This window comes from Drosophila obscura, unplaced genomic scaffold (genome assembly GCF_018151105.1).
Source record: "Drosophila obscura isolate BZ-5 IFL unplaced genomic scaffold, ASM1815110v1 contig_73, whole genome shotgun sequence".
Lineage (NCBI taxonomy): Eukaryota > Metazoa > Arthropoda > Insecta > Diptera > Drosophilidae > Drosophila > Drosophila obscura.
The window spans coordinates 7229105-7255494 of NW_024542865.1; the positions used below are offsets into that span (position 1 = coordinate 7229105).

The 26390-nt window shown below is 47.7% G+C and overlaps 1 protein-coding gene across 1 annotated transcript in view; it reads right to left on the reverse strand.

The window, feature by feature from the left end:
- LOC111082354 (acetylcholine receptor subunit alpha-like) overlaps nt 1-26390 on the reverse strand; it is a 54266-nt gene that overhangs the window by 18273 nt on the left and 9603 nt on the right. The window contains exons 2-4 of the mRNA XM_041595421.1: nt 14893-15187; nt 14556-14736; nt 1796-1911 (exon numbers count right to left, since the gene is read on the reverse strand). Coding sequence (XP_041451355.1) covers nt 1796-1911; nt 14556-14736; nt 14893-15187 — 592 coding nt within the window. The remainder of the gene's footprint in view (nt 1-1795; nt 1912-14555; nt 14737-14892; nt 15188-26390) is intronic.

The window sequence follows — 26390 nt, forward strand, 5'->3', positions numbered from 1 at the left end:
TATATATTTAAAGCAGAGGCCGGCAGCGTCGTATGCACTGTGCATAGGAAAAAATTTCGGGCAGCGTAGTCGGCACACGTACAGCGTAAAGACTTCGTGTGGTTTTGTTATTCTGCCTGATGACGTACCGGCAGAGAAAATTCTGCTCTGCTGACGTCGCGGCAGAGAAAAATGCTTCGGGCTATGCACACACGGCTTCATATTCTGCTCGCTTTCCTCAGCGGCAGAGAAGCATCGTGTGCCCTATGCACAATTGCTCGGCTTTCGCAGCGGCAGAGAAATAAGTAGCGTATCTGACTTCGTGTCTGTTGCTTTCGCACACAAACGCACCAAAAAAATGTGTGAGTCTGTGTGCCGACCCCTGATTTAAAGGAGATATGGAACCTTTAAAACGAGAAACTTTTATTTAAAAATTCGTATATTTTCCATTCGATTATATGCCAAATGAAAGGAACAAGTTGGCAGGGAAAAACCAGTTGAAAAGTTTGAAGTCGCGGCAACATATTTGGACACTGAAATATTGAGTAAATTGCTGCGTAGATAAAAGCCAATGATTTTTTTTCACGCCACTGGGAAAGGCTCGGCATAGCAGCTGAATGGGCATGCATAATGTTATAGACATAGTCTGTGGCCCCACTCCGTGCACTTATCCCCCGCCGCCCCCCTATTGTCATCAACTAATTAATTAGTCTGCCCTGTCCAAAATCATGTTCTTTCCTCAGCTCTCACATGTTCCCGTTTTTTCCTTTGAGCGCCCCATCCAAATATCTTGGGGAAACCGGCAAAAGTTTCCTTGGCTGAAAGAAAAATTTCTTGTTGGCTTTTGTTTTTGGGGGACTAAACACATTAAATGCGAGACCCTTTTGGGGCCCCCCCCTACCCGCCTTGATGTGTGCACACAAGCATATCTCCTGCCCCGCCTTAACCTACGAAACGGCGGTGGGTGGGGGGTTGCTCGGCAATTAAAGAACAGTCTCGGGAGCTCCAGCCAAAAAGCTTTCGCTTTCACTTTCACTTGCAGAGCGAAAGTCAAACGCCACACACACACACACACACACCTATTGGCAGTAAAAGAATAGACCAACACAGGCACAGATTTATGGCATACACCTACACCCACACCCACCCGCACATATGTATGGATGACCAGACAGAAGAAAAGAAGTAAAAGCAGCAGCATCAGTTATTTCCGCTTCCGCTACACATGTACATATATGTACATATATTTAAACGTGTATGTATAATTTATTTTTGGCAGCTCCCTTGGCCAAAGTTTTTTAATTTAAAAACTTCAACACGCAAAAAAAAAAAATATATATATATATATATATAAGCAATGAATGCGAGAGAGGCGAGAGGCAGATAGTGATGTGAGGTATGCAGCCACTACTCCCTGCTCTGTCTGCTTCACACACATACATATATACACCCACCCACGCCCGAAATGATCATCATTATCCGCAGTCATGGCATGTCCTGCCGCCGCAACAACAGGAACAGAAATCTCTCGCATCGAAACTTGCATCCTTGCATCCTTGCATCCTTGACCTGTGTGTGTGCCCTGACATCGTGAAAGATTTGTGTTTGTGTTTTGTGACAGCGTCCAAAGGCGTCCAAGAAACTTGCCAAAGGAGTTTCTGCCAAAAGTATTTTCTGTCGCCTCAGTGCCAGGGCAAGGCAAGGCAAGGCAGGACAGTGCCAGAGCAGGGGCTGCATCCCTGGCGACCTTCAGTGGCTAAGTGGGTGCCTCCACCCACCTCCACCCACTGATGGTTTTGCATTGGGTTAAACTTACCGCACTGCAGGAACTTCGAGTATATCCCACTCGACGGATGTATAGAATTCGGATAGATCCACGCCCACTTCAACCACATTGGTGCCATTCAGTTCATCGATGTGACGCAGATCCACCTGCAACAGAGTGAGAGACAGGGAGAGAGCGTAAAGAGAGAGGGCGAGTAAGTAAAATGCACTTGCACAAAAATACATCAAAATACATTATTTTGTACATCGGCTTATGGCTAGGAGCAGGTAATAAATATAGAAAAAAAAATGTACAAGAAAAAGAAACGCTAAACTTCCATTAGCTGACCCAGGCAAAATAAATCATGGGCTTCGTTTCAGGTTACTTTTCCCCACTCTGAGCCATGTGACTATATGTATTGTGGTATTGTGGGGCAGCGGCAGGCACCCCATTGATTTCCCTCAGTGCCGATTGCCAGTGATTAGACAATTACTGCGTTACGCCGACAGGGAACATAATTGGACTGCAGACAGTACCTGGCTCTCTCTCTCTCTCTCTCTGGGCGGTCCTTAGGCCTCAGGCCCAGAGCTGGACCTGTGCTGTCGGCCCTGGTTCGCCTGCCTCTGCCCCTGCCTTGCCACTACGATTTGACTGTCAACGTCAGATGCACAATACCCGAACGCAACTCACACCGAATTTACCTCCCAACGAATATTTGGAACAAGAAACGAAAACGAAAACGAATCAGGGAGAGAGATGGAATGAACGGCACGAAGTACGCTGCGGGGACGGGGCATGCAGATGGAGGCAGTCAAGGTAGGTGCAGGCAGCAGCAGCAGGCAGCAGGCAGCAGGCAGCATCGATACCCAAATGGACAAACATACCAAGGCCGCACTTCAATTTCAGCTCAGCTCAGCTCCGTTCAGTTTCAGTTTTGCTTAGTTCGGCACGAATGCAGCTGACAGGACATGGACAGGCGACAAGACACTACTGCAATTGGCATGCCACAAAAGGATAGGAGCCAGCAGCCAGGAGCCAGCAGCCAGGAGCCAGCAGCCAGCACTCGGCTGAGCGGCTGTAGGACCCGGCATCTGGTGCTGACTGACATTCTTTTGCTACTGGCTCTGAAAGCAACCTGCCAGAGGAATGTCCAGCCAGCTGGGCCACATTCGTTGATCTAATATCTGCAAAAGGGTTTGGCCCGAATACACAGCACCGACCTGCTTAAATCCATTATCCGTCCCAGTGTGCCCAGCCCCGTCCACTGGTTGGTTAAAAGGAGTTGTTGTAACGTGAGAAAATCAGCTAATTACGAAAACAAAATGCTCACTGCCTGTGAACGGAGTGGAGTTCAAGGTACTCTCAACGATTAGCCAGAAAACTACCCGTAAGCAGCTAAACTAAACTAAACTAAACTAAATAATCAAGTCAGTTGCTCTGCCATGCATTGGCTTAAGCTTTGTGCATTTCACTTTGAATATAAACCCACAGGTGCACTCACAGCATCAGCAATTTTTAATTCTTTCCTTGCTGCAAGTGAATTTCCTAGAGCATTTTGTCTGCCAATTTACGCCTCAACGATTTCGGATGGCCAAGGTGTGGGTGTTCGGGCTGAAGAGCAGACACCTGGCGCAGGCTGAACTGCAGAATGTGACAGGGCAAAGTGGCTGCACAGGGTGAGGTGAGGTGAGGTGGGGCCGTGAGGGAGCTGCCTTGGAGGAGCCTTGTTGGAAAAGCGTGAAATTTGAAAAGTGACGCTAATACGATTTCTTGCTCTCTCTCTCTGTCACTGTGCCTCTGCTTGTTCACTTTCCCTTGGAGTATGTTAGAAAATGTGTGCGACCCTGTGCTCGTGCCAAATCAAGTGTGAAAATTGAGCCTATGAACTTTCGCTGTCGCCTTTGTGCGGGTTCGTGCACACATGCGAGTATCCCGTCATTTCACATATCGCTTGCTGGCTTTGGATCATTGACACGAAATTAGGAAATCGACGTCAGCTGCACATCAATGAATCAGACAGAGACAAAGCACAACTCGAGTCAGAGTCAGCGACAGAGTCAGCGTCAGAGTCAGAGGAATGGCTACAAAAATGGCTAGCAAGATGGGGGGCAAAATAATCAGACGGAAAGCGGAAGCGGATGTGGGTGCGGTGCGGTGCACCTTTCCAGGTGCTGCTCTCAGTTGCTGCTTCTGGAACCGCTACTGGGATTGCCACTGGAACTGCTACAGTAACTGGAACTGCAACTGAAGCTGCTCAGGCGGAAATTGTTATTTTAAGTGGTAGCGGAAATTTCACTATAAAGATGCTACGATCTAATGAAATATTTCCGTTTTTGTGCCAGTGACTGAGACAGTGGCAGAGGAGGTAGTAGTGTTTGCCACTGCCACTGCCACTGCCACTGCTGGCATGCAATACATATGCATAGGTGTTGTACAAGTTAACACTCCCCACCAGCTGCAGGGTATCAGCGGAATTCCAGAAGTGGAAGACCTCTGATGCTGACTCGAGTGGACGGGGGTCCTCAAGTTACATTGTTGCATAAACATCCGCTGGAGAGCGGACCGTCGGCTCGGGGCGCTGAGGTTGCAGAACGTCGGCCCGCTGCATGGGCAGCGCTGCCGTCTGGGGGGCAACTTTAAGAATATCATTTTATATTTCATTTCTTGTACTTTAGATTTAATCTCATACTTGACCGAGCCAGTCGTGCCGGTAATAAACTTTAAAACGTAATCTCGTCTTTCCTTGCCGGTGGCCGAGCCCGGTACATATAAACGGGATAAATAATATTTAATTGGCGCCCAACGGGTCAGAAGAACCCAAGTTAACGCGAGTATAAAAAGTGCTGAAGAATTCAACAATCAAAAGAAAATTCGAAATAAATAATAAAAGTGGAAAACATACCAACGAGTGCATCTCATGTTTTTACTTGTGTCAGTGAAATAAGAAAGATACCCCTAGTGGCCCAAAAGAAAATCTCCCGGTGGGAACAAACAAATCAACAGAAAAAGAATGAAAAATTAAAAAAGAAAATAAGTGAGAAGTTTTTTTTGTTGTCAAACCCTAGTGGCCCTTAAAAGAAAAAAGCTCCCTGTGGGCACAAACAAATCAACAGAAAAGGAATGAAAAATTAAAGAAAAAATAAGTGAGAAGTTTTGGTTGTCAACCCCCCCCCCAAAAAAATACATCAGTGTGTGCAAATTTTTTTTTGTTCTTCGCCAAAACCAAAAGGGCTACTGAAAAATACTTCTGTTTCATGTGCGCTACAACCAAGCATTAAGAATCAAAAAAAAAAAAATTACAAAAAAACACCCAACTACGCGGGAGCTGACACCAGAGGAACAAACACAAGGAGCTGTAGGGGAAATCCCTCGCTTCCACCCAATATCTACGAAGGAAAAAAATAGGCTGAAGGGCCCTCCCTCGCCTCACCTTACCAAAAATCAACAAAAGTCTACGCGGGCTGCAGGGAATTCCCTCGCCCAGCCCAACCATCTCAGCGTGAAAGGCTCCCGACGCTCAACCGAAGACCAATAGGCAGGGGCTAGATCAGACTCCCTTCACCCTACAATCAGAGACATGTAAGTGAATTTTTCATGTGTTAACATTTCCTATGTCAGTGATAACGCAATAAGTATCGATAACAGCGAAAGATCCGCTATTTTTGGCAAATTTTGGTCAAAATTTAAAGTAAACCGCGAATGAGCAAACACCCTTCGACCCGCGTTTTTAAGAATTAGGAACGTAAGATAAACCTTTATAGGGTAGTTCTGCCGAAACAAATCGCACCACATGAGCCATAGGGAGGGCGACAGCGACAGTGACGATAGCCTTAGTTCCCTCATAGAGGGGCTCGATTTAACAGCACTGGACAGTCGACCAGCAAAAGAAAAACCAAAAGACATGGACGTGACGTCATTCAACAATGCCTTACAGGCCGCATTAGATAATCAAGCCAAAGGTTTTCAGGCTCACTTAGAGCGACTACAAGACGAGGTGGCCCAAGCAAACCAGGCTGCAGCCCAAGCAAACCAGGCTGCAGCCCAAGCACAAGAGGCTGCAGCCCTAGCGGGCCAAGCTACTGCACTTCGTGCGGAAATGCTCGCACTGCGGGAACAAGTTAACCAATCGAGCGCAGGACCATCTGTGCCGGTAGTAGAGGTTTTAAGAGTGCGGAAATTCTTCCCGGGGTCCAATGCGATCAGTGCTTGGACATGGTCAAGTCTTTACCAGACTTTGACGGCAAACAGCTGGAATACGTCGGTTGGCGCCAGGCAGCTATGGCCGCGTATTCGGTGTTCGAGCCTTACCAAGGCAGCTCCAAACACTTCATGGCCACGGGCATCATTAGGAATAAGGTTAAAGGAGCAGCGAACAATGTGTTGTCGTCCTTCAACACAGTGCTCAATTTTAAGGCCATAATAAACAGGCTAGACAGCTCTTATTCAGATAGAGACGCCTGTAGGGGTGATCCAGCAGAGGCTGGCAACCATGAGACAAGGGAACCTGTCTCTAACTGACTACTATGACGCAATAGAGAAACAGGTCTCCCTCATCACCAACAAAAACGTGATGATGCGCACCGCAGAAGCAGCGGATGTGCTCAACCAAAAAGCTAGGGAAGACGCCTTAGAGGTGTTCATATCAGGTTTGAGAAGGCCCCTGAAGGCAGCAGTCTTTCCGGCGAGGCCAAAGGATTTGCCAACCGCACTGGCCTTAGCCCAGTCGGCGGAATCCAGCGAAGATCGCAGCATTCTGGCTGCGAACTACGCAAAGGCCATAGAAGAAAAATCCTTCCGAACAGGCGAGCGCAATTACCAAGCGCCACAACAGGGTAACGGGAGGCAAAACAGACCGCAAGACCCAAATTCGTTTAAGAGCCCTCATTATGTTAGGAGCCAGGGCAACTCGAATCAACAACAAAGAGCTACGGGCCAGGCCCCCGAGCCAATGGACGTAGACCCTTCATCCTCCAAATTTAGACAGGCCACGGCTTACCAAAAGCCAGGGGGGACGGGTAAGCGCGACAGCGGTTTCGGAAGAAAACCAAATTCGTCAGAGCGCACGTCAGGAAACTGGCGGCAGAGGGTGGAACACATTGCCACCTCAAGTGACCGGTCCCCGGCGGCCTACACTGAGGCCGCCGCTGAGGCGGTCGCAGAAATAGAGGCCGACGCCGAACTCGGATACGAGAGCGACTCGGTTAATTTTTTAGGGGATGCTCCCTGCTGCCATTCGTTTGGCGGAAAGTAGCAGGGGTCAACATAAAACTTCTGATCGACACGGGTGCGTCCAAAAATTACATCAAGCCATTCATGTGGCTTCCTGGCGTTACCCCGGTTGAATCACCGTTCCCCGTTCACTCTATTAACGGGTCCAACAACATTACACAGAAATGTCCCCTGTCAATATTCGGCAAAATCACGCCGTTTTTTCTACTAAAAACATTAACAACCTTTGATGGCATCATTGGCCTGGACCTGCTCACGCAGGTAGGGGCCACGCTATCTCTGAGAAATGGAACGCTCACTTTCGGCAACACAACCGAGACAATCAAGTTCCGTGAGTGCACAGATGTCAACCATACTAACGTTGTTGACATCGACGCACCTGCTGCCATAAAGGCAAGCTTCATGCAAATGCTGAAGAAAAGAAACAAGGCCTTCGCCGACCCTAACGGGTCGCTGCCCTATAACACTTCGGTCGTGGCCACTATTCGCACAGTGGACGACGAACCAATTTATTCCAAGCTTTACCCCTACCCGATGGGTGTAGCTGATTTTGTCGATGCCGAGGTTAAAAGCCTCTTGAAGGACAAAATCATACAGAAATCAAGGTCGCCATATAACAACCCGATATGGGTGGTCGACAAAAAAGGCACTGATGAGAAGGGCAATAAGAAGAAACGTCTCGTAATGGACTTTCGGAAGCTCAATCAGAAAACGATAGCCGACAAATACCCCATGCCATGCATCTCAATGATATTGGCAAATTTAGGTACTGCAAAGTACTTCACTACTCTTGACCTGAAATCCGGGTACCACCAAATAACTTTGGCGGAACGCGACAGGGAAAAAACTTCCTTTTCCGTAAATGGAGGGAAGTATGAGTTTTGCCGACTGCCCTCGGTCTAAGAAATGCTGGCAGCATTTTCCAGAGGGCAATCGATGACGTTTTGCGCGAACAAATCGGCAAAACATGTTATGTTTACGTCGATGACGTAATCATATTCTCCAAGTCTCAGGACGAGCACGTTAAACACGTCGACTGGGTACTGAAAAGCCTCTATGATGCCAACATGAGAGTGGCTCAAGAGAAGTCGCAGTTCTTTAAGACAAGCGTAGAATACCTTGGCTTTATTGTAACTAGCGAAGGCACAAGAACGGACCCGGAAAAGGTGAAAGCCATCCAGGAGTACGTCGAGCCAACAACGCTATTCGGGCTAAGATCATTCTTAGGCCTAGCAAGCTACTACAGATGTTTTGTGAAAGATTTCGCGGCGATCGCCCGCCCTCTCTCAAACATCCTAAAAGGGGAAAACGGTTCAGTTAGCAAATATAAGTCTAAAAAAACCCCCATTATCTTCAACGAAGATCAAAGACGGGCGTTCCAGAAACTTAGGAACATTCTGGCATCGGAAAACGTAATGCTGATGTACCCAGATTACAAAAAGCCCTTCGATCTGACCACCGACGCTTCTGCTTACGGCATCGGAGCGGTACTGTCTAGGGGGGTCGACCGATCACAATGATCTCGAGGACCCTCAAGGACTGTGAGCTGAACTACGCCACTAACGAGCGAGAGCTGTTAGCGATTGTATGGGCCTTGGGAAAGTTGCGCCATTACATTTATGGCGTCAAAGAAATAAACGTATTTACTGATCACCAGCCGCTCACGTTCGCGGTGTCAGAGGGGAACCCCAACGCAAAAATCAAGCGTTGGAAGGCGCGAATCGATGAAATCGGCGCCAGGCTATTCTACAAGCCGGGGAAAGAAAACTTCGTCGCGGACGCACTGTCCCGGCAGAATATTTACGCGCTGGGAAGCAGCGCACCGCGCTCAGACGCAGCAACGATCCACAGTGAAGTTTCAATGACTTACACGATAGAATCGTCTGAAAAACCTGTAAACTGCTTCAGGAACCAGATCATTCTGGAAGAGGCGCGCTTTCCCCTGAAGCAAATGTTTGTGCTCTTTGGGGAAAAAACGCGCCACATAATACATTTCCCAAACAGGGACGCTCTAATTGAGACCGTCAAGTCTCTGGTGAACCCACAAGTTGTGAACGCAATCCATTGCGAACTCCCAGTTCTAGCTTTCATACAGCATGAACTAGTAAAATCTTTTCCGGCGACGAAATTCTGGCATTGCAGGAATCTTGTCGCCGACATTGTCGACGATAATGAAAAAAAGAAATTATCAACGTCGAGCACAACCGGGCCCATAGAGCCGCTCAAGAAAACGTCAAACAAATCATGTCCGACTACTATTTCCCAAAAATGACGAAACTCGCAAGCGAAGTGGTCATGAATTGCAAAATTTGCTCCAAAGCAAAATACGACAGGCACCCTAAGAAACAGGAGCTAGGGCCGACACCGGTCCCCTCGTTCACGGGAGAAATGCTTCATGTCGACATATTTTCGACGGACAGAAAATATTTTCTGACATGTGTGGACAAATTCTCCAAATTTGCCATAGTACAGCCTATAGCTTCCCGCACCATAGCGGATATTAAGACTCCCCTCTTACAACTCATGAACATTTTTCCCAACACCAAACAGATTTACTGTGACAACGAACCATCACTAAGTTCAGAGACCATCAGATCGCTGTTGCACAACAATTTCGGGGTCCGCATCGCTAACGCGCCACCCCTCCACAGTACATCGAACGGACAAGTGGAAAGATTCCATAGTACACTCGTGGAAATCGCCAGGTGCCTTAAAATGGCCAAGGGAATCACCGACACGGTAGACCTATTCCTTCAAGCAACGGCGGAATACAATAGATCGGTGCACTCGGTCACCGACAAAAGACCCATCGACATCCTGCATGCAGTGGCTGCAGAAAGTAACAAAGAAGTTCAGAACAAAGTGCAAAAGGCCCAGATTGTACAAAACAATCGAGTCAACCAAGCACGGCAAAACAGAAACTTCAGTGTAGGCGAGAAGGTGTTGGTTAAAACCAACAGACGCCTGGGGAATAAGCTCTCCCCCTTGTATGTCGAAGAAACAATTGAAGCGGACTTGGGGACAACAGTCCTAATTAGAGGGAGGGTGGTCCACAAGGACAACCTCAGATAGATATCCCGACTAAATATAAGTTAATTTGGTGAAGGAATTATAGCTGTTATTGGTAGACACTACGACTAGGCTTAAGGAAAACGATTGGTGGCGGTGTTGTGTTAGTTTTATTCCCCATATTTCATACGTATTTTTATCTACAGGGTTATCTGGGTACTTCACATCCTCACCATAGTCGCGGCTCGCGTCACCGACTACTCAAACTCAAATTACATTCCCATCACGGACGGAACGGTACTGATATGGGAAGGGCTTGATTACGTCAAGCACACGGCAAATCTGACCGAATATGGTCGCATTGTCGAGGAAACCGCCAAAATGGCGGACCTATTCCCAAAATCGCACATGAGACAGTTGCTAGACGCGGACTGCAATCACATTAGAGATATGTTGTCCGATATCAGTATCCACCACAGGCTGGCGAGAAGTCTAGACTTCCTGGGAACCGCCCTTAAAGTAGTGGCCGGCACGCCAGACGCGTCCGATTTAGAAAACACCAGGTTTACAGAAGCACAACTGGTGCAAGCAAACAATAGGCAAATTCAGATAAACACCAAGGTTCAGAACCAATTAAATTCACTCACTAGCTTGGTAAACAAGATCATCAGCATAGAAAAAAAGGCACAAATCGACACAGCCCACTTGTACGAGACTTTGCTCGCTAGAAACAGAATTCTTATTACAGAAATAGGCAACCTGATGCTCACTATAACCCTGGCAAAGGCCAACGTAGTGAACCCGGCCATTTTAGATCACACTGACATAGAATCTGTTCTCACTGACCAATTCACAGGGGTCACAGTAGCAAACCTACTAGAAGTATCTAAGATTAAAATCCTACAATCTAATAACATAATCCACTTTATAATAGAATACCCTAGAGTTAGCATAGCTTGTAGAAAGGTGACGATATTCCCGGTTGAGCACGACGGAAAGGTACTGCAGCTGACAGAGAACATTGTAGCTGAGTGCGGAAACCAGGTGTGGGCCGTCACGAGCTGCGCCCCCACAACCACCACCACGTTCTGCAAAAAGGAAGTAAGAGGTTCCTGTGCCCAGGGATTACACTCCGGGGGCACCGCTCATTGCCTTTCGCAACCGAGCCATCTGGAGCCCATCACCCTCGTCGACGACGGCATGATCATCGTCAATAACCGGCCGGCAAAGATCAGCTGTGACTCGGACACGGTGGTTACGACCGCCGGAACGCAGCTCATCACCTTCAATGACTGCGCAACCGTAAATGGCACCCGATTCCGAAATCGCAATAACATCCAACAGCGATTTCCAGGCATCGCATCAGTACCCGCTCTGAACATCTCCGGGCACGAGACTATCCTGAGCCTCCCGTTCTTACACCAGCTCAGCGAGGACAACCTCAACTACATCAAGGAGGTCGAGCAGGCCACCATGGCCAAGCTCAGCCCGCTCCACGCGTTTGGACTGGGCATGGCTCTGTGCGGACATTGGGGGGAATCATCTACCTCAGATTCCACCTCAATAGGAAGAGAGATGCGAGGCAAATCAAGGAGATGATAGACGGATTGAGAGCAGCGAGGACGCCCGCTCTTTAAGAGGGGGAGTAGTTAACACTCCCCACCAGCTGCAGGGTATCAGCGGAATTCCAGAAGTGGAAGACCTCTGATGCTGACTCAAGTGGACGGGGGTCCTCAAGTTACATTGTTGCATAAACATCCGCTGGAGAGCGGACCGTCGGCTCGAGGCGCTGAGGTTGCAGGACGTCGGCCCGCTGCATGGGCAGCGCTGCCGTCTGGGGGGCAACTTTAAGAATATCATTTTATATTTCATTTCTTGTACTTTAGATTTAATCTCATACTTGACCGAGCCAGTCGTGCCGGTAATAAACTTTAAAACGTAATCTCGTCTTTCCTTGCCGGTGGCCGAGCCCCGGTACATATAAACGGGATAAATAATATTTAATTTACACACACACACACACTAAACACTAACACTAACACACACATCATTGCGAAATAGAGAGAGAATGTCTTTGAATGGAGGCCATTCCCCTGGAGAGTTTATAAATAATTTGTTTTGCCTCTGTTTGATATCGTTCATTTTGCGGCTGATTTATGCGTTGAGCGCTGGAGTGAGGTCTCCCAATGCCACAAATTACGCATGGAGCGACATACACTGTGAGCAATTGTGTAGCAAAACAATTTAATGAAGTCAACTAAAATTTGGCTAATTGATTTAATTACCGAGAAGGAACATGAATAAAACAAACGAACAACAATTTTGCGCAATTAAATTAAATACATTTTTGGGACTTTAGAAATTATTTTGTATAAAGCAACAAATGGGTTTCATTTGACTTGAAAAGCGATTATTCTGCTGCCATTGCTCTTGGCTTGAATCAAATTGATTTCTTTCAGTGTTGGCGCACACACACACGCACACACGCACACTTGTGCATACTATATAGCAGGCATTGCTGCGCTGACAGCTGCTCCACGCTCCCCGTTCCACGCTCCACGCTCCACGCTCCACGCGCGCTGGGTGTCGTGTCAACCGCTTGTTGGCGCCTTGCCTTTTTAATAGTAAATGATGCTTTAGCTTTTTACCAAATTAGACATGCCAGTATATACATATATATATGTATGTATATATAGATGTACATGCACTTGTACATTCTTGTCTTATCAATTAAATATGTGCCTGACTGTTGCCCAATAGTCAAATTACCAAAGCGGCGTGCAGTCCGGGAATATAATACAATTGAACTACAATTCCTGCTTGTACTTTGTGTTGCCAATAAATATGATCCTGTTGCCAGGCTGCCAAGGGCTGCCCTAATAGCTTAACAAATTATAATTGCCACGTCCTGCAGCAAAGTCCTGAGGCAGTGCAACGAGTGGAAAGGGTTGCAATTTGATATTTAATTAATACTAAGGGCGTTTTTGCGGCCTCAGTAGTGCGTGTGTCGGGGACTCTGTGTTATTCAAATTTCTGATTTCAAAATTGATGGCAAGCCACAGAAGTAGCGGGCAGGCGAAGGATCTGGCTGCCATTGAAACGAGAGATGTGGAATTGGAAATTTGCATTTACATGAATAGTTTCGGCAATTAAATTGTTAAATGGCAACCAAACCAGAGCAGTGGCAGCTAATTGCTCTCAACACGAATCAGACACGAGTGCAAAGGTGTGAAGCAGGCAGAAAGCCAGCCAGGCAGAGGGCCAACCGACTGCACACAAAATTAACAATATATTTTCAGTCCATGACTGGCTTGATGGGCTCCATTGAACCCATGCATAGAGAGACTCTTTGTAGTTTATTTGGGTGGCAACCAACCCTTCGCTGCAACCAGAGATCGAACAGTCAGGCTCTTGCATCTGCATGTGGTTAGCCCCTTCGTGCTGTTTCTTTTTGTGGCTTTTGGTCAGGGAGCGAAGCTGAGGAGCGGGCTTAAATCTCCACTAATGCTGGTTCATTATTAGCTGGCCGTTAAGCCCATGCCCACAACCGCAGAACATTCCACGCCGCGCCACCATGCATCCATCGAAGAGCCACTCCGGTGCTACACTGTACAGTGTACACCTTCAGCCGGGGCTGGGTTGCAGTCTCTGTGGCGAATGCCAGTTGCAGAATTTTATGAGGCCTCCAACTGCTTGGGTGTCGCTTTGTCGCCGACATTTGGCCGGGCAGGTGTCAGGCGGCCTTATTGTCCTGTGGATGTGGATGTGCCCCCTGTCCTGTATCCAGGTTGTCCCTATTGCTGTTTGCTCTTTGCCAAAAACCACTAGAGACATTTTTATGAAGCATTCTGGGCTTTCTCTCTCTCTCTCTCTCTCTCTCTCTGTGTCTCTTTGGTTCAGCTTACCCACACTGTGGGATCTGCATCTGGCTGTCTGCCTGGATTCCAAACGTATTTTCCTGCCCCTGCCCCTGCCCTGACTGTCTGTCTGTGTGCTTTGTGGCCATAAAACGTGAGAAATTCTATGCCGGGGCCAAAAGGAATTATGAGCGCATTTCGGTTTATGACCACTAAACCAGGCTCAGACCTGGCCGCAGCCACAGCCACAGCCACATCTAGGTGCAGCAATTTGTAAATGTGTAAATGAGACAGCGGGAGATAAACAATTGTAGGACGCCTGCAATATACCCTGTAGCCCTGTAGTGTGGGGGGGTCTGTATCCTGCTCAACGACCTGCCGGCCTGTATGTGTGTGTGTGTGTGTGTGTGTGTGTGTGGTTGGTTATGTTACTGGGAATATTGGCAACACATTTTAAAACCAATTAGCCAAAGGCTCTTCCACAATGGAAGAACCTCAAATGCTTCTGATTTACGGAGGCTAAAGCTCATCTGATTCAAACAGATTTATGGATTTATGGATCCAATGGATATGGATATATAGAATTTTTAGAATTTATTTGTTGGGCATAACAGATAAGTGAAGCGATAATGGAAGCCTGATGCCAGACAATCGATAAGTTATTGACTCTTTTGAGGGCACTAAGCCACTTATGGATCACTCAGTTACTGACTCACCTGAAAACCGTCGTAGGTCCAGCTGCCAAACTTCATGACGCAGGTCTGCTCATCGAACGGAAAGTACTCAACATCAATTTCGCAGGAGCTCTTGTAAATGGCTGGCGGACGCCACTCCACACGTCCCGTGTAGTTCAGAGTGGCTTTGGTGGCCAGCGTCACCTCGAAATTGCCGTCGGCGCTGTAAGCCATAGAAGGGAGAGCAGAGCAGAGCAGAAAGAACGAACCAAACAAACGAGCATGTGAGATGTATTCAATTAGAAGGTATTTTGTCATGACTGTGTGTGTGTGTGTGTGTGTGCTTGCCACCAGGGACTGGGGCAGGTGGTACACTCACTTGTTGTAGAGCACGATGTCCGGACGCCAGATGTGATCGGAGGGCACGTGGAGCATTTCGACGCCGCCATACTCCTTTGGCTCCCATTTTAGTTTGTAATCGTACCAGGACTGCTCCACCCACAGATTGGTGGTCATGATTTGGTTCTTTAGATTGACATCAATCAGTTGCGACAGCTTCAGCTTGATGCGAACGGTGAGAGCGTCCGTAACATTGACCACCGGCCGTACAAGTTTGTTGTAATTGCTCAGCAAATCGTCGTACAATCTTTTGGCATCCGGATTCGCTGTGCTGCCTGTGAAAATAAATAAAGCACCAAATAAATAAATAAATAAATAAATTTGGAAATGGAAAAAGGATGTGAGGCATATGGCAGGATATGGTCAGTCAGGATGTGTTATCTGTCCATTGAATGCATTAAATACACAATTATTCTGAGGCATTGAAGCGCTGCCCTTGGGCAAATAAATAGTTCCAAATTATGCTCAAAACCAAACCGCAATGGAGCTTCTCCTGCATCGCTTATTCAATTCAAGTTAACCAGCTCTGAATTGATAATTTGATCACCGTCTAACCATTCAATTTGGGCTGAATCCACGCACCATTGTGCCACCTATCCAGAGCATTCCGCGGACAGGGGCAGGCGATGCCCCTTACCCTCTTCCTCTCTTCTGCTCAGTGTCTGTGCATGGACAGACAGCATTGTGTATTTGTGTATATATATTCTCACATTATGGTCATTGTTCGTATCGTCTCATCTGCCGGCAACCGCCAAAGTCAATTAATGTGCGGCACATTAAATTAATGATATACGCTGATAACGGATAAACATGCAGAATATGCTTGACCATGCCCGGCCACGCCCCCATCCCATCAGCCATCAGCCAACCATCCAACCATCCATCCACCCACCACCCACCACCCATTAACATTGTCTGGCTAATCTGACTGTCGAATGGGTCGCTCTGCTAATTAGCTTTTCGCTTTTGGTGGGCCTTTTGTGTGGGGTCGGGGGGCTGGGATCTTTTGGCTTTCACTTTCGCTGCGGTTGCCAAAAAAAAAGAGAAAGAACAAGAGACAGAAAGGAAAGGAAGATGGCAAATCTTTTAATTGATTTATTGTCTCCTGTCCGACATAATTTGTATTGGGCTGTGCGGTTCGGCAGGGCAGGCAGTTGCTCCTTTTTTCGTCCTCCATTCAGCTGGTTCTTCGTCTCGATTCCAGTTCGAGGGGACGAACTATTTTAATGCGCTTAGACTTTTGCCACAAGCATTTTTATTGCTCGCTCCCTTTGGCCTCAGCAGGATCGGCATGGGCCACGGGCCACATCAGCATCGCCATCGCCATCGCCATCCGGTTCTATGTAATAATGATAAGCTGATTAGCGCAAGCTTCGCATAATGACATTGGCGACATTTTACAGCTGCCTCGGTGATGATGCCTCGTACCCGTACCCCTCACCCCTCACCACGTACCAGGCTTCCAGTCTGACCTGCTCTAAACCCTCGGGCTATGCCTCCTACCCCCAGGCGAGGATGCCAATCAAGTTGGCTTCCAGCTCCTGGCTCCTGTCCTCTCCTCGTTCCGCTTTGCTCGCCTTGCTTGGCTTGGTTTGCATGCCAACCCGGAGAGCCGGGCTGAGGAAAGCAGAGGCGGGAGCAGAGCCAGAGCCAGATGCAGAGCGAGAGCGAGAGGAGCAGCAACAATAGGGCAAACGCTTGACTGAGCTTTTGTCCGCCCACCCGCCTGGCTGTATCCTGTCGGTATTACCTCCCTTCCCTTCCCTTCCCTCCCCTGTCCTGTCCTGGCCGTTATAGCTTTTTGCCCAATGCTCTTTGGTGTTGCTGTTGCTGTTGGTGTTGGTGTCGCTGGCATTGACGGCGCATTAACTCATTTCCTGCATCATTAAGGGGCACCTGCAATTTTCGCACATTTACGCCACAGACGTGTCCAGGATATAAGAGACGCCATCTGCATCAACCCCCCCCATCACCATCACCAATTCCCATTCCCATTCCCATTCCTCTGTGTCGCCCACAGAGCACAATGGGGGCTGGACATTGGACTGAAAGGGCCAAGGCAATTTGAATAGAGATTGACTACAGGTCAGGATTAATTGCTGGCCATTGAGATCGATCGCCAGGCAGGCACTAAGAGGATTGAGTGCTGCTGACACCACACTGCAGACGAGCCACGAGCCCTGCAGAAGACTCTCCAGCAATAAATTACAAAAAAATATCCACGAAATAGAAGTTGAAGTTGAATCACTCGAATCAGTTTCGATTGGATAGCAGGGAGGAGGAGATAAAAAGGTTACACAAAAATATATATAGAACAGGAACTATCGTGGAATTATCGTGGCCACAAGAGCCTGACAACCGATTTCGCTTCAGCTTGGAATTAACAACAAATTCTGAGTATTTTCCACTCCCATATCTACCTTTTCCTAGGTGATTTTTTTATGGATCTGTCTTGGCTTTATGTGTGCCAAGTGCCAATAATTCTCCACTATTTAGCTAAGCTCTGTAAAAGGTAAGTTTAATTCCAATGAAATATATTTAAAAATATGATCCTCGCTCCCACTACTTTCTCTTTCTGTTTCTGTTTCTAGTATCTGTGCCATGTCCAGCCTCTTTACCTGATTATTGATCTGCCCCATACCGCACAGCTCGTCACAGCCGCAGTCAGAGTGAGAGTGAGAGTCAGAGCGAGAGTGAGAGTCGCATCTGCTGTGCTTACTCTTGGCTACATTTAGCGGTTTGGTCTGCACATCTTAAACGAACCTTGAGGCAGTGGCAGAGAGTAATTTGAGCAGCACATGGCTGCCGCTGCCGCTGCCGCTCCCAAGCCATTGCCATTGCCACTTACACTTTCACTGCCACTGCCATTGCCATTGCCACTGTCATTGCCGTCTCTTGCCCATTCATTTGGCAAGGTGTGCGTTTTTGGTGACGACTTTTATGCTACACATACACACGTATACATGTGTATGTGTCTATAGCTTTGTATTGTTGCTCGCATGGGAATCGTTAAGTTAAACGGACCTTTGCGGCGACCGCTTTTGCCCCTGCCCCTGCCCCTGCCCCTCACCGCCATCGGCCTATGGCAGGAGCTGTCATATGCGGCGTATGCTGTGCATTGCCTAATCATATCTGTGTGTGTGTCTCTGAGTGTTGTGTGTGTGTGTGGGTGTTAATCGACTGGCTGTTGGGCTGTTTGTGTGTGACAATCACATTAAGGTAACTAAAAAAAAGCATTTTATGATTGCTTTGCGCGCTCTCTTTGCCACCCCCCAGCGCACCCGCGTAGCCAGCCTTGACTCGCACTTAATTGAATAATTACATTGAAGGACAGAAACATCCATTGAAAGTTGTATATCGTTGTATATTGTATATCTCTGCCATATCTGCAGCTGAAGGAATCCTTCTTTGAATTAGCCACCGCATCGAAGCCAACTCTGGAGCTATGAAGCTTATTGATGGGCAAATATGTGCAATTAAATTTCCATTTGACATTTGGCTAACCTGCTGTCGGACCTGAAGTTTATCTAGTGGCTGAGCTTGCGGGTCGAATGGCAATTGAAGTTTGGCTTTTAATTAAAGCATTTGGCATCATTGTGATTGTCGCAGCCGAAAGTGCTCGTGTCCCTTTTTGGCCACAGGACAAATACAAACAAATTTTGTTGTCTTCATGGGAACTTCTCACATGGCATCCCCATGCCGTATGATATGCATGAAATGTGTAGAATTCAGGTTTTGTCCCTCACATTTCTCCATTGCTCTCGCTTGCCTCCACTCCACTCCACTCCACTACCGCTCTCGCTCTCGCTCGCTCGCTCTTGCCCCATCAGACTGACCGACCTCGCTCCAGTTGTGTGTGTGTGTGTGTCCGACTCCCAAACAATTATGTGCTCTTCTTCCGGCTTTGTTCTGTTGTTCTAGCACTATCCACATCCACATCCTCTCCCATCTCCCAGCTCTTCACACACACACACACATTAGGGCTTTCTGCATGTGCCACCGGATCCTTGTCCGCAGTCCATGAACTTCTGATTAGTTTAGCCTTGCAGCACGGAGAAGCGTTTCCAGCGGCGACAATATTAATGAATATACAGAGGCATCCACGCACACGTAACAACACTCACACGAACACACACACACACACACACAGACACTCGCACTCACACTCGCACTCACACTCGTATGCATACAGTTCGTTTCGAGACTTTAAGTCGCATTGCAGTACCAAAATTCCTTTCAAATGGTAAGCCAAGTATATTTGGGGCGCGATTAATTGGGGCAAACTATTTATTAATTTCTATAAGAAAAATACCACGAAAAGGCAGAACATCTTCGCACTATTTTAGGGTATTTAATTGCCAAATATATCGTCTAGTTTGTTCTCTGTGGAGCAGTAAATATATCAAAGTAATAAGCTCTGGACCCTAACCCCAAGTAGATTGTGCGCGTTGCGTAGCCCCCATTCTGCACACCTTTGCATCCAATTAAATAGCGGCTGAAAGGTAATCCCGACTTATTTGAATTGCATAGCGAGTAAAATATTCATTAGCTGTCTTTATTTTTGTGTGCTAATACTCTCCCCCAATTCATCGTTTGCCCCTTTCCGTAATGAGCCCCTTAACATGTTGAAAGCTCAGTTCGGCTTAGCTGCCACATGCAACCAATTAGCTCATTATTCCCTGCCCTACCCTGCCCCACTATCCGGCTGAAACGCACTGTACGGGTGTGGTTAGGGGCACGAGTACGGATTACGTATACGATGCGTTGGAAAGCCTTCTTCTCGTTGCCTCTAATTATCCAGTGCTACGCGATGCCTTTAATTAGTCACCGGCTGGTGGGTGTGGCCTTTGTCGAAAGATGTTAACGAATGGCATTTGAAAGTGGCTCAAAGTGGCTCAAACGATGGATCGTTGCTGCGCTGAATATCTCACTCAATCCTGAGCAAAAATTCCCACGCAAATATTTATATGGGGCTTTTGCCGCAGATTTTGCGGAATGGAACGAGTGCCATCCAACAGGCACGTGTTTCTGCCTCATCCACATCCACATCCACATCCCCGTACCCCATCCTCAGCTTCAGCTTCAGCTTCAGCATCAGCATCAGCTTCAACTTCCTTTTCGCTTTAGATTTTTTCTTCTTCTTTTTTCATTTTTCTTTTGCAACTTTTCTTCCTCTTTTCGAGCGCTTCTTCTTCTACTGTTCTGGCGGTTCTTTTTCGAGGTTTTTGGCTCTTTTTTTGTAGCATTTTTTTTTTGTTCTCGTTTTGCTTACTCAACTGCAAAGGAGAATGCAATTTTTGTGTAAACAACGCCATAAATTCCAATGGAACTAAACAACAAAACGTTGGCATTGGCAGACAAGGCCGAACAGGTTAGGAATAACAGAATGAAAGAGACGGGAAGAGAGGCAGAGAGAGCGGCAGAGAGAGTGTGGGAGAGAGTGTGGGAGCTGCTGCAGAAGAAAGCACTGAAATTATCATGAAAATGTTGGTCCACTTCGCTTATTGTTTGTGAGCCACGGTCCGAGCCGAGTCCGTGAAGGGTTTGATTGTTCTGCACGAATATTTGCACCCAATTATTTCGAATGAATGTGAATGATCCGCGCAGGCTGACTCCTGAGTCTGGGTCTGGGATTGCGCACAGAAAAAAAGAAAAAAAAACAAAACAAAAAGGGAGCAATCGAAAGTTTTGCTGCAGTTGCAACTGCAGTCGAGAGCCGACGGGCGCATGAATAATAAAACACTGCAACAAGGAGGGCCCCTCCGGGTGCAGGCCAAACAATGTGGGGACTCTCGAATGTGGGTGATAACCTGCCCTGAACCACCGACAGGGCATTCCTGTGCCCCGACAGCTCTTGTCAGGTGCAAAAAGAACCGAACCGAACCTCCACGCAATGCCTGAAACTGGGGCCACAGGCTGTAGGTGTGGCTGGTTGGCTGGCTGGCTGGTTGGCTGTTTGGTTGGTTGGTTGGTGCAGTTGAAGGTGCGACGTACATTGGGAAACACAAACACGTTCCACTCATTCCCCCAGCGTGCAAAAAATCAAGCCAAAAAAAAAAATGAACAAATTGGCAAGGGAAATACGCAGGAAAGGGTGGAAATGAGCTGGTGGAAGCTGTGAGCTGGCTGTGTAAATATAATATGAATAATTTTGTTTGTTGTACATATTTTTTTTTCGGTTCTGCGAGTGACCCAAGAAGATGCCAGCAACGAACCAAACCCAACAAGAAAAGAGAGCAAAATCAACGGAGAGTGCTGACCAAGCCACATGTGTACAGCCCCTCCCTGCCCCGAGTGTGTGAGTGAGTAAAAAGATCCCTTGAGCAGCACTCCAAAGTCTCTGTGGGCAGAAATTTGTGTTCTTTAATTCTTTCATAAAATTCCCTCTCTCTCTCTGAATTCCATCCGATGTGTGCTCCATCAGCCGTCTGCACCACTCACCCCCCCACCCACCGCATTCAGATTCGAGTTTGGGAGATCCACTCTGGTATGGTATAAGCACGGAGATATGACCAATTACATAGCCATCAAATGCAAACGAATGCAATCATTCACTAACTGACACCCTGCTCCAGTTACCATATCTCCTCCCCACACCCCCGTCTTTCATTCCGTTCCATTCCAGCCGCCCCCTCCCTGCTGTTCCTGCACCAGTCATAGCCATCTCCTGCTCATATCCATTCCATTCCACATAGCCAATAGCTCCAGCCTCCTGTCAGCCGTAAATGCTCCGTCCGAAGCTTAAATGGCAATATTTTTGCCAAGTGTCAGGCGATGCCCATCAACTATACCCCTCCCCCTTCCCTTCACCCTTCTCGCTTCCCCCTTAGCCAGAATTTTTGTTCGTTTTGTAGGTGTTGCAACCTGATGAATTGAGCGTAGAGCACGTGCATGATCCCCATCATCATTTTTTATGGCCATGCGTCAAAAAAGAAAAAACGAACAAACGAACCAAGGAAATGCCTCAACACCACCACCCCCCCCACCCCCATGTGAGCACCCCTCTCTCACACACACTCATTCCCTATCTGGGTGCCAAAATGTCAGAGCGTTTTTGGTTGCTGCAATGGAATCGAATCGAAAGTCCGCAGGAGTCCCTCGGATGCCTAGCCGAACAAAGAGCAGAAAACTGTTCGCGTGAACAGTCCTGGCAGTCCATAGCTGCTCGCAGCAGAGTGGCTGGGATTTCTGTGTTAATGTAAGGAACTCGCACTCGAACTCAAACTCGAAACCGGAAACCGGAAAGCGGAAGTAGGAAATGTCGGCGACACGCACACCCCACCCAACACGCGCCAGGGCAGAGTGACGGTGACGATGGCGGAAAGCAGCGCTCCCCCTCCACACGGAATAGTTAACGCATTTCTAACGAGCAAAGCCAAAAGAATATACCGTGTATAATATGAACATTAAAGGAGGAGTGGGGCGGAGGCCATCTCACGCCAAGCTTGAAAATGCCTGGAAAATTCACTAAACTTTCTTTATTGTTGGTTAACTTTGTTTCTTTATGTGTGATTCAGTTTATTTTTGGCTCGCTCGCTTAGCAGGAATCCATTTGGATCTTTGCCTTGAAAGGCAGAAGCTAATTACTGTAGCACAATAAAGGAGAGAACGAAGACCTTTGAATATTTTCGGGGAATCTATTCGAAGTGAAAGAAAATATTATGCAATGAGCTAGACCATAATTGTACTTGAAAGCTTGTGGAAATGCTGTGCAGATTATTTGAGGTTCGATTGCGGATAATGTTGCATGCCACACTGAGCTTGGGGGGATCGAACCCCTATAATAGTCATTCCCCAGATTTAAGTCATTTAAAAATTGCAAAGAATTTTGCACCAAAAGCGGGTGGATAGAGTGGGACGGGGACGGGCATGTTATGCTGAAAGTTTCATTGAGTTGGAGCTCAGTTTTTGGGGGCATATGACACTTGTGTGTGTGTGTGTGTGTTTGTGTGTGTCCCAAGCAAATGACAACGTAATCATGTTGCCTCGCGCTGCTTTCGCTGACAAGATAAAACACGCACACAGACAGACACAGTCGCACAAGCGGACGCACCAAACGGAAGCGGAAGTGCAGCCATTGACAGAAGCAGCAGGCAGCAGGGAGCAAGGAGCAGAAGGCAGCAAAAAAAGATGACGACGATGATGATGACGGCATTTGTGATGTGTGTGTGTGCGTGTGTGTGTTTCTGCTACAAATCTAATATCGCCTAATGTTAAAAAAGCTTTGAGCTGAAGAGCCCCCAAGCTGTTTTCATCTCCTTCGACTCATGTCACGCGCGCTCTCAAACCACACAGATAGACAAATACACACACACACACACACACACAGCAACATGTCAATGTCAAGTGGGTGAGAGAGGGAGTGATGGGGGGGAGGGGGATTGCAGATTGGCAACGCTCGATTGGCAATAAATTGAAATACGCGACCATAAAATCACTTAATTGAGAATTCGTGTCTCTCTCTCTCTCTCTCTCTCTTCATTTGCTTCCCGTTTCCGTTCCCGTTACTGTTCCCGTTCCCGTTCTGGTTCGCTCTTCTCTTCTCTTTTTTTTTTTTTTTTTTTTGGGTTTTTATTTTTGAGTGCCATCATCCCAAAACGGGAAGCGGCCAATTCGCGTGCCCCCAACCGCCCGTCATGCCCCCACATGCCCCAATGCTGCTGCGCCACTCGTATGTCAGGTTGTAATTGCATTGAAACTGCCACTGCCGCCACTGCTGCACGCACGCATCCCCAGTCCCAGAGTCTCCATTCCGCCCTCCTTCCACCATCTATCGAGCTTGTCACTCATCGCCTTGTGGGGAGACACACACACACATGATGGTGTTGTCTGTGTGGACGTGTGGAGTGAGGCATGAGGGTCATTTATGGGTAGCTCGCTCCATCTACCGCTTTTCACTCGCTCGCTTTTCCAGTTACTTGATGATTATGGCAAATTGATTTGTTTGCCGCGCACTTTGTGGCTTTTAAATGCCACCACACAACACACACAGAGGGAGGCAGACAGACAGACAGAGAGAGAGACAGAGAGAGAGAGAAAGCGGGCCTGAAACTGGAGACAGATATCTGTGTGGGAAATCAACGAGAAGGCCCCCAACACATCTCATTGTCTGCTGCTGGGGAGTTAATAGTCGAATGGCAGTAGCTCCAGGGACAGTTCGGCTGGCTGCGATGAGCTTAGTTAGGGGGCAGCAAGTTCCTTAGCATTCATGGCACCTTGGCAGAATAATGCAAGATGTTTGCAATACTTTTTTTTTTCTTTATAAATAAAGATCTCCGTGACGAGCAGCAGAATTCCCTCACCTCACCGAAATCTGGCTGCTTGAGCTCTACAGAAATGTTTCAGAGCCTGACAGTTTCTGCTGACATTACAAAAAAAAGAAAAAAAAAACGGAACAAAAATCATCCGGTGAAATGGGTTGAGGCAGTGGGCGGACAAGGAGAGAGAGAGAGAGAGAGAGACAAGTTTGAAAGCCGTAAAATGCAATGCGTCACAGAGCTGAAGATTGAACTGCAAGATACATAGATGCAAATACACACACAGACACACACACAGACACATTTATATGTAGATATGTGGGATACGCACAGCAGAGCCATATCGTGAAGCTTTCAAGTGCAGCTGGTAACAAATTTGAACAAAACTCATCCAGGAGCAAGGTGAGCGGTTGAGCGGTTGAGCGGCTGAGCGGATGGGTCTGGGTATGGGTCTGGGAAAAAGTTCGCGCTTTGATAAACAAATACAAATGGTGGAAGGTAAAGCCGGTAACGGCAACGTAACCCCTACCGAGCAGGCGACAATCCAGTACACCATTCTACTTATAGCCACCCACCCAGCCACCCATCCACCCAGCCAGCCAGCCAGCCAGCCAACCAGCCAGCCAGCCAGCCAGCCACCCATCCACCCAGCCAGTATGCAAAACCATCAACGTCATGGCCCAATCCCAATCCCAATCGCAATCGCAATCCCTCTGGTGGGTAAAAATGCAGCACAAGAAATGAGTTGAGTTCGTGGCTATCAGGCGTAAAGTATCTGAGTATCTGGCAGATGCGTTGCGAAGCAATAGAAACAACTGTTAACTGGTTTATCTGCTTGCTGCTTGCTGGTTACTGGCTATAGAACTGACAAAGTTCGGTGCCAGCTCAGCTCAGCGCAGTGCAGCGCAGCGACAAATGTAACTGTCACTTTGTGCGAAGCCATTCATGTGGCTCATTGTGGTGTGCGTGTGCATATATGTATATGTGTGTGTGTGTGTGTGTGTGTGTGAATAAGATGCAAATTGTTTCTTCTTTATTCTCTCTGAAGGGTACGCCCAACGCCAAAAACAAACCAGCACACATTATCCAGCACACATCTGCCAGACAATAACCCATAATAATCATGCATCTGCAGGCACGTGTGTTTGTATGCCCCTGAATAGGAGTATAGTTAAATGTATGATTTGAATGATCATTTGAATTCAGTCATTTTGGTCGCAACTCCTGTCAGATTTAAAGATTAATACAGGCAGCAGCTTCGCATCTATTCTAACCTCTCCCAGGAGTAAAAGGATGCCATCATTAAACGGCGATCAGTTCGAATTTCCAAGTTCTTTTGTAGGTTGTCTGAGTCTGGTTGTCTGGTTGTCTGGGTGAAGGGGCATTTGCAGGCGGAGGAGGTGCGAGAAAACCACTTAACTGAAACTGGAAGCTGACCAACGCCCCATCCCAATAAACATCGAGCAAACAGTAATCTCTCTTACCAAGCAAACCAACTAACCAGCTACCCCCAGGCAGCCACCCCCACCCCCATACCCACACACAGGCACACACACAGGCACACACACAGGCACCCAACCACTTTAACCTCAGCTCAAGCTCCGACTGATGCCACCCTGCCGCTAGCATTGACACGGACACGGACACGGACACCTTGCTGCGATGTGGTGTAGTGGAGTAGTGTACGCCGTGACACGGGGCGTTGGTCTGGGTGTGAGTGGCGTGCTTATGAGTTCATGAAATGCTCTTTGAATATGCATGAGGCCCTAAGGAGCGTTGAGTGCTGCTTCGGCTCCGGCTCTGGCACTGGCTCTGGCTCTGGCTCCGACTCTGGCTCCTGCAACAGCAGCAGCAGAAGCAGCAGCAGCAGAAGCAGTCGGGATTTTGGTTTGGCCCGTAAGAGTAGGCAAAACACTTTTTTCCACACCGCTCAAACACGAGCATGCCCTGCCCCACCCTACCCTGCCCAGCCTTGCTCTGCTTTTCCCAGCTTATACGCCCCAGCCCCCACCCGACCCTGCCGCCTCGCTCTGCTCCCATGAAATGTCGAAATGAAATTAAATTAGAGAAGTTGGCGAAGGAAATTATGGGAAATATTTAAGGCAACTGGTCTTTATGGGGGGGGAGTGAGAAGAAGATGGAGAGCATGAAGGGAATATTCACTTCGCTTTCGCTGGGAAGTTTCTTTCCTGAAGTGGATAAACTTAAAATAAGCTAGAGG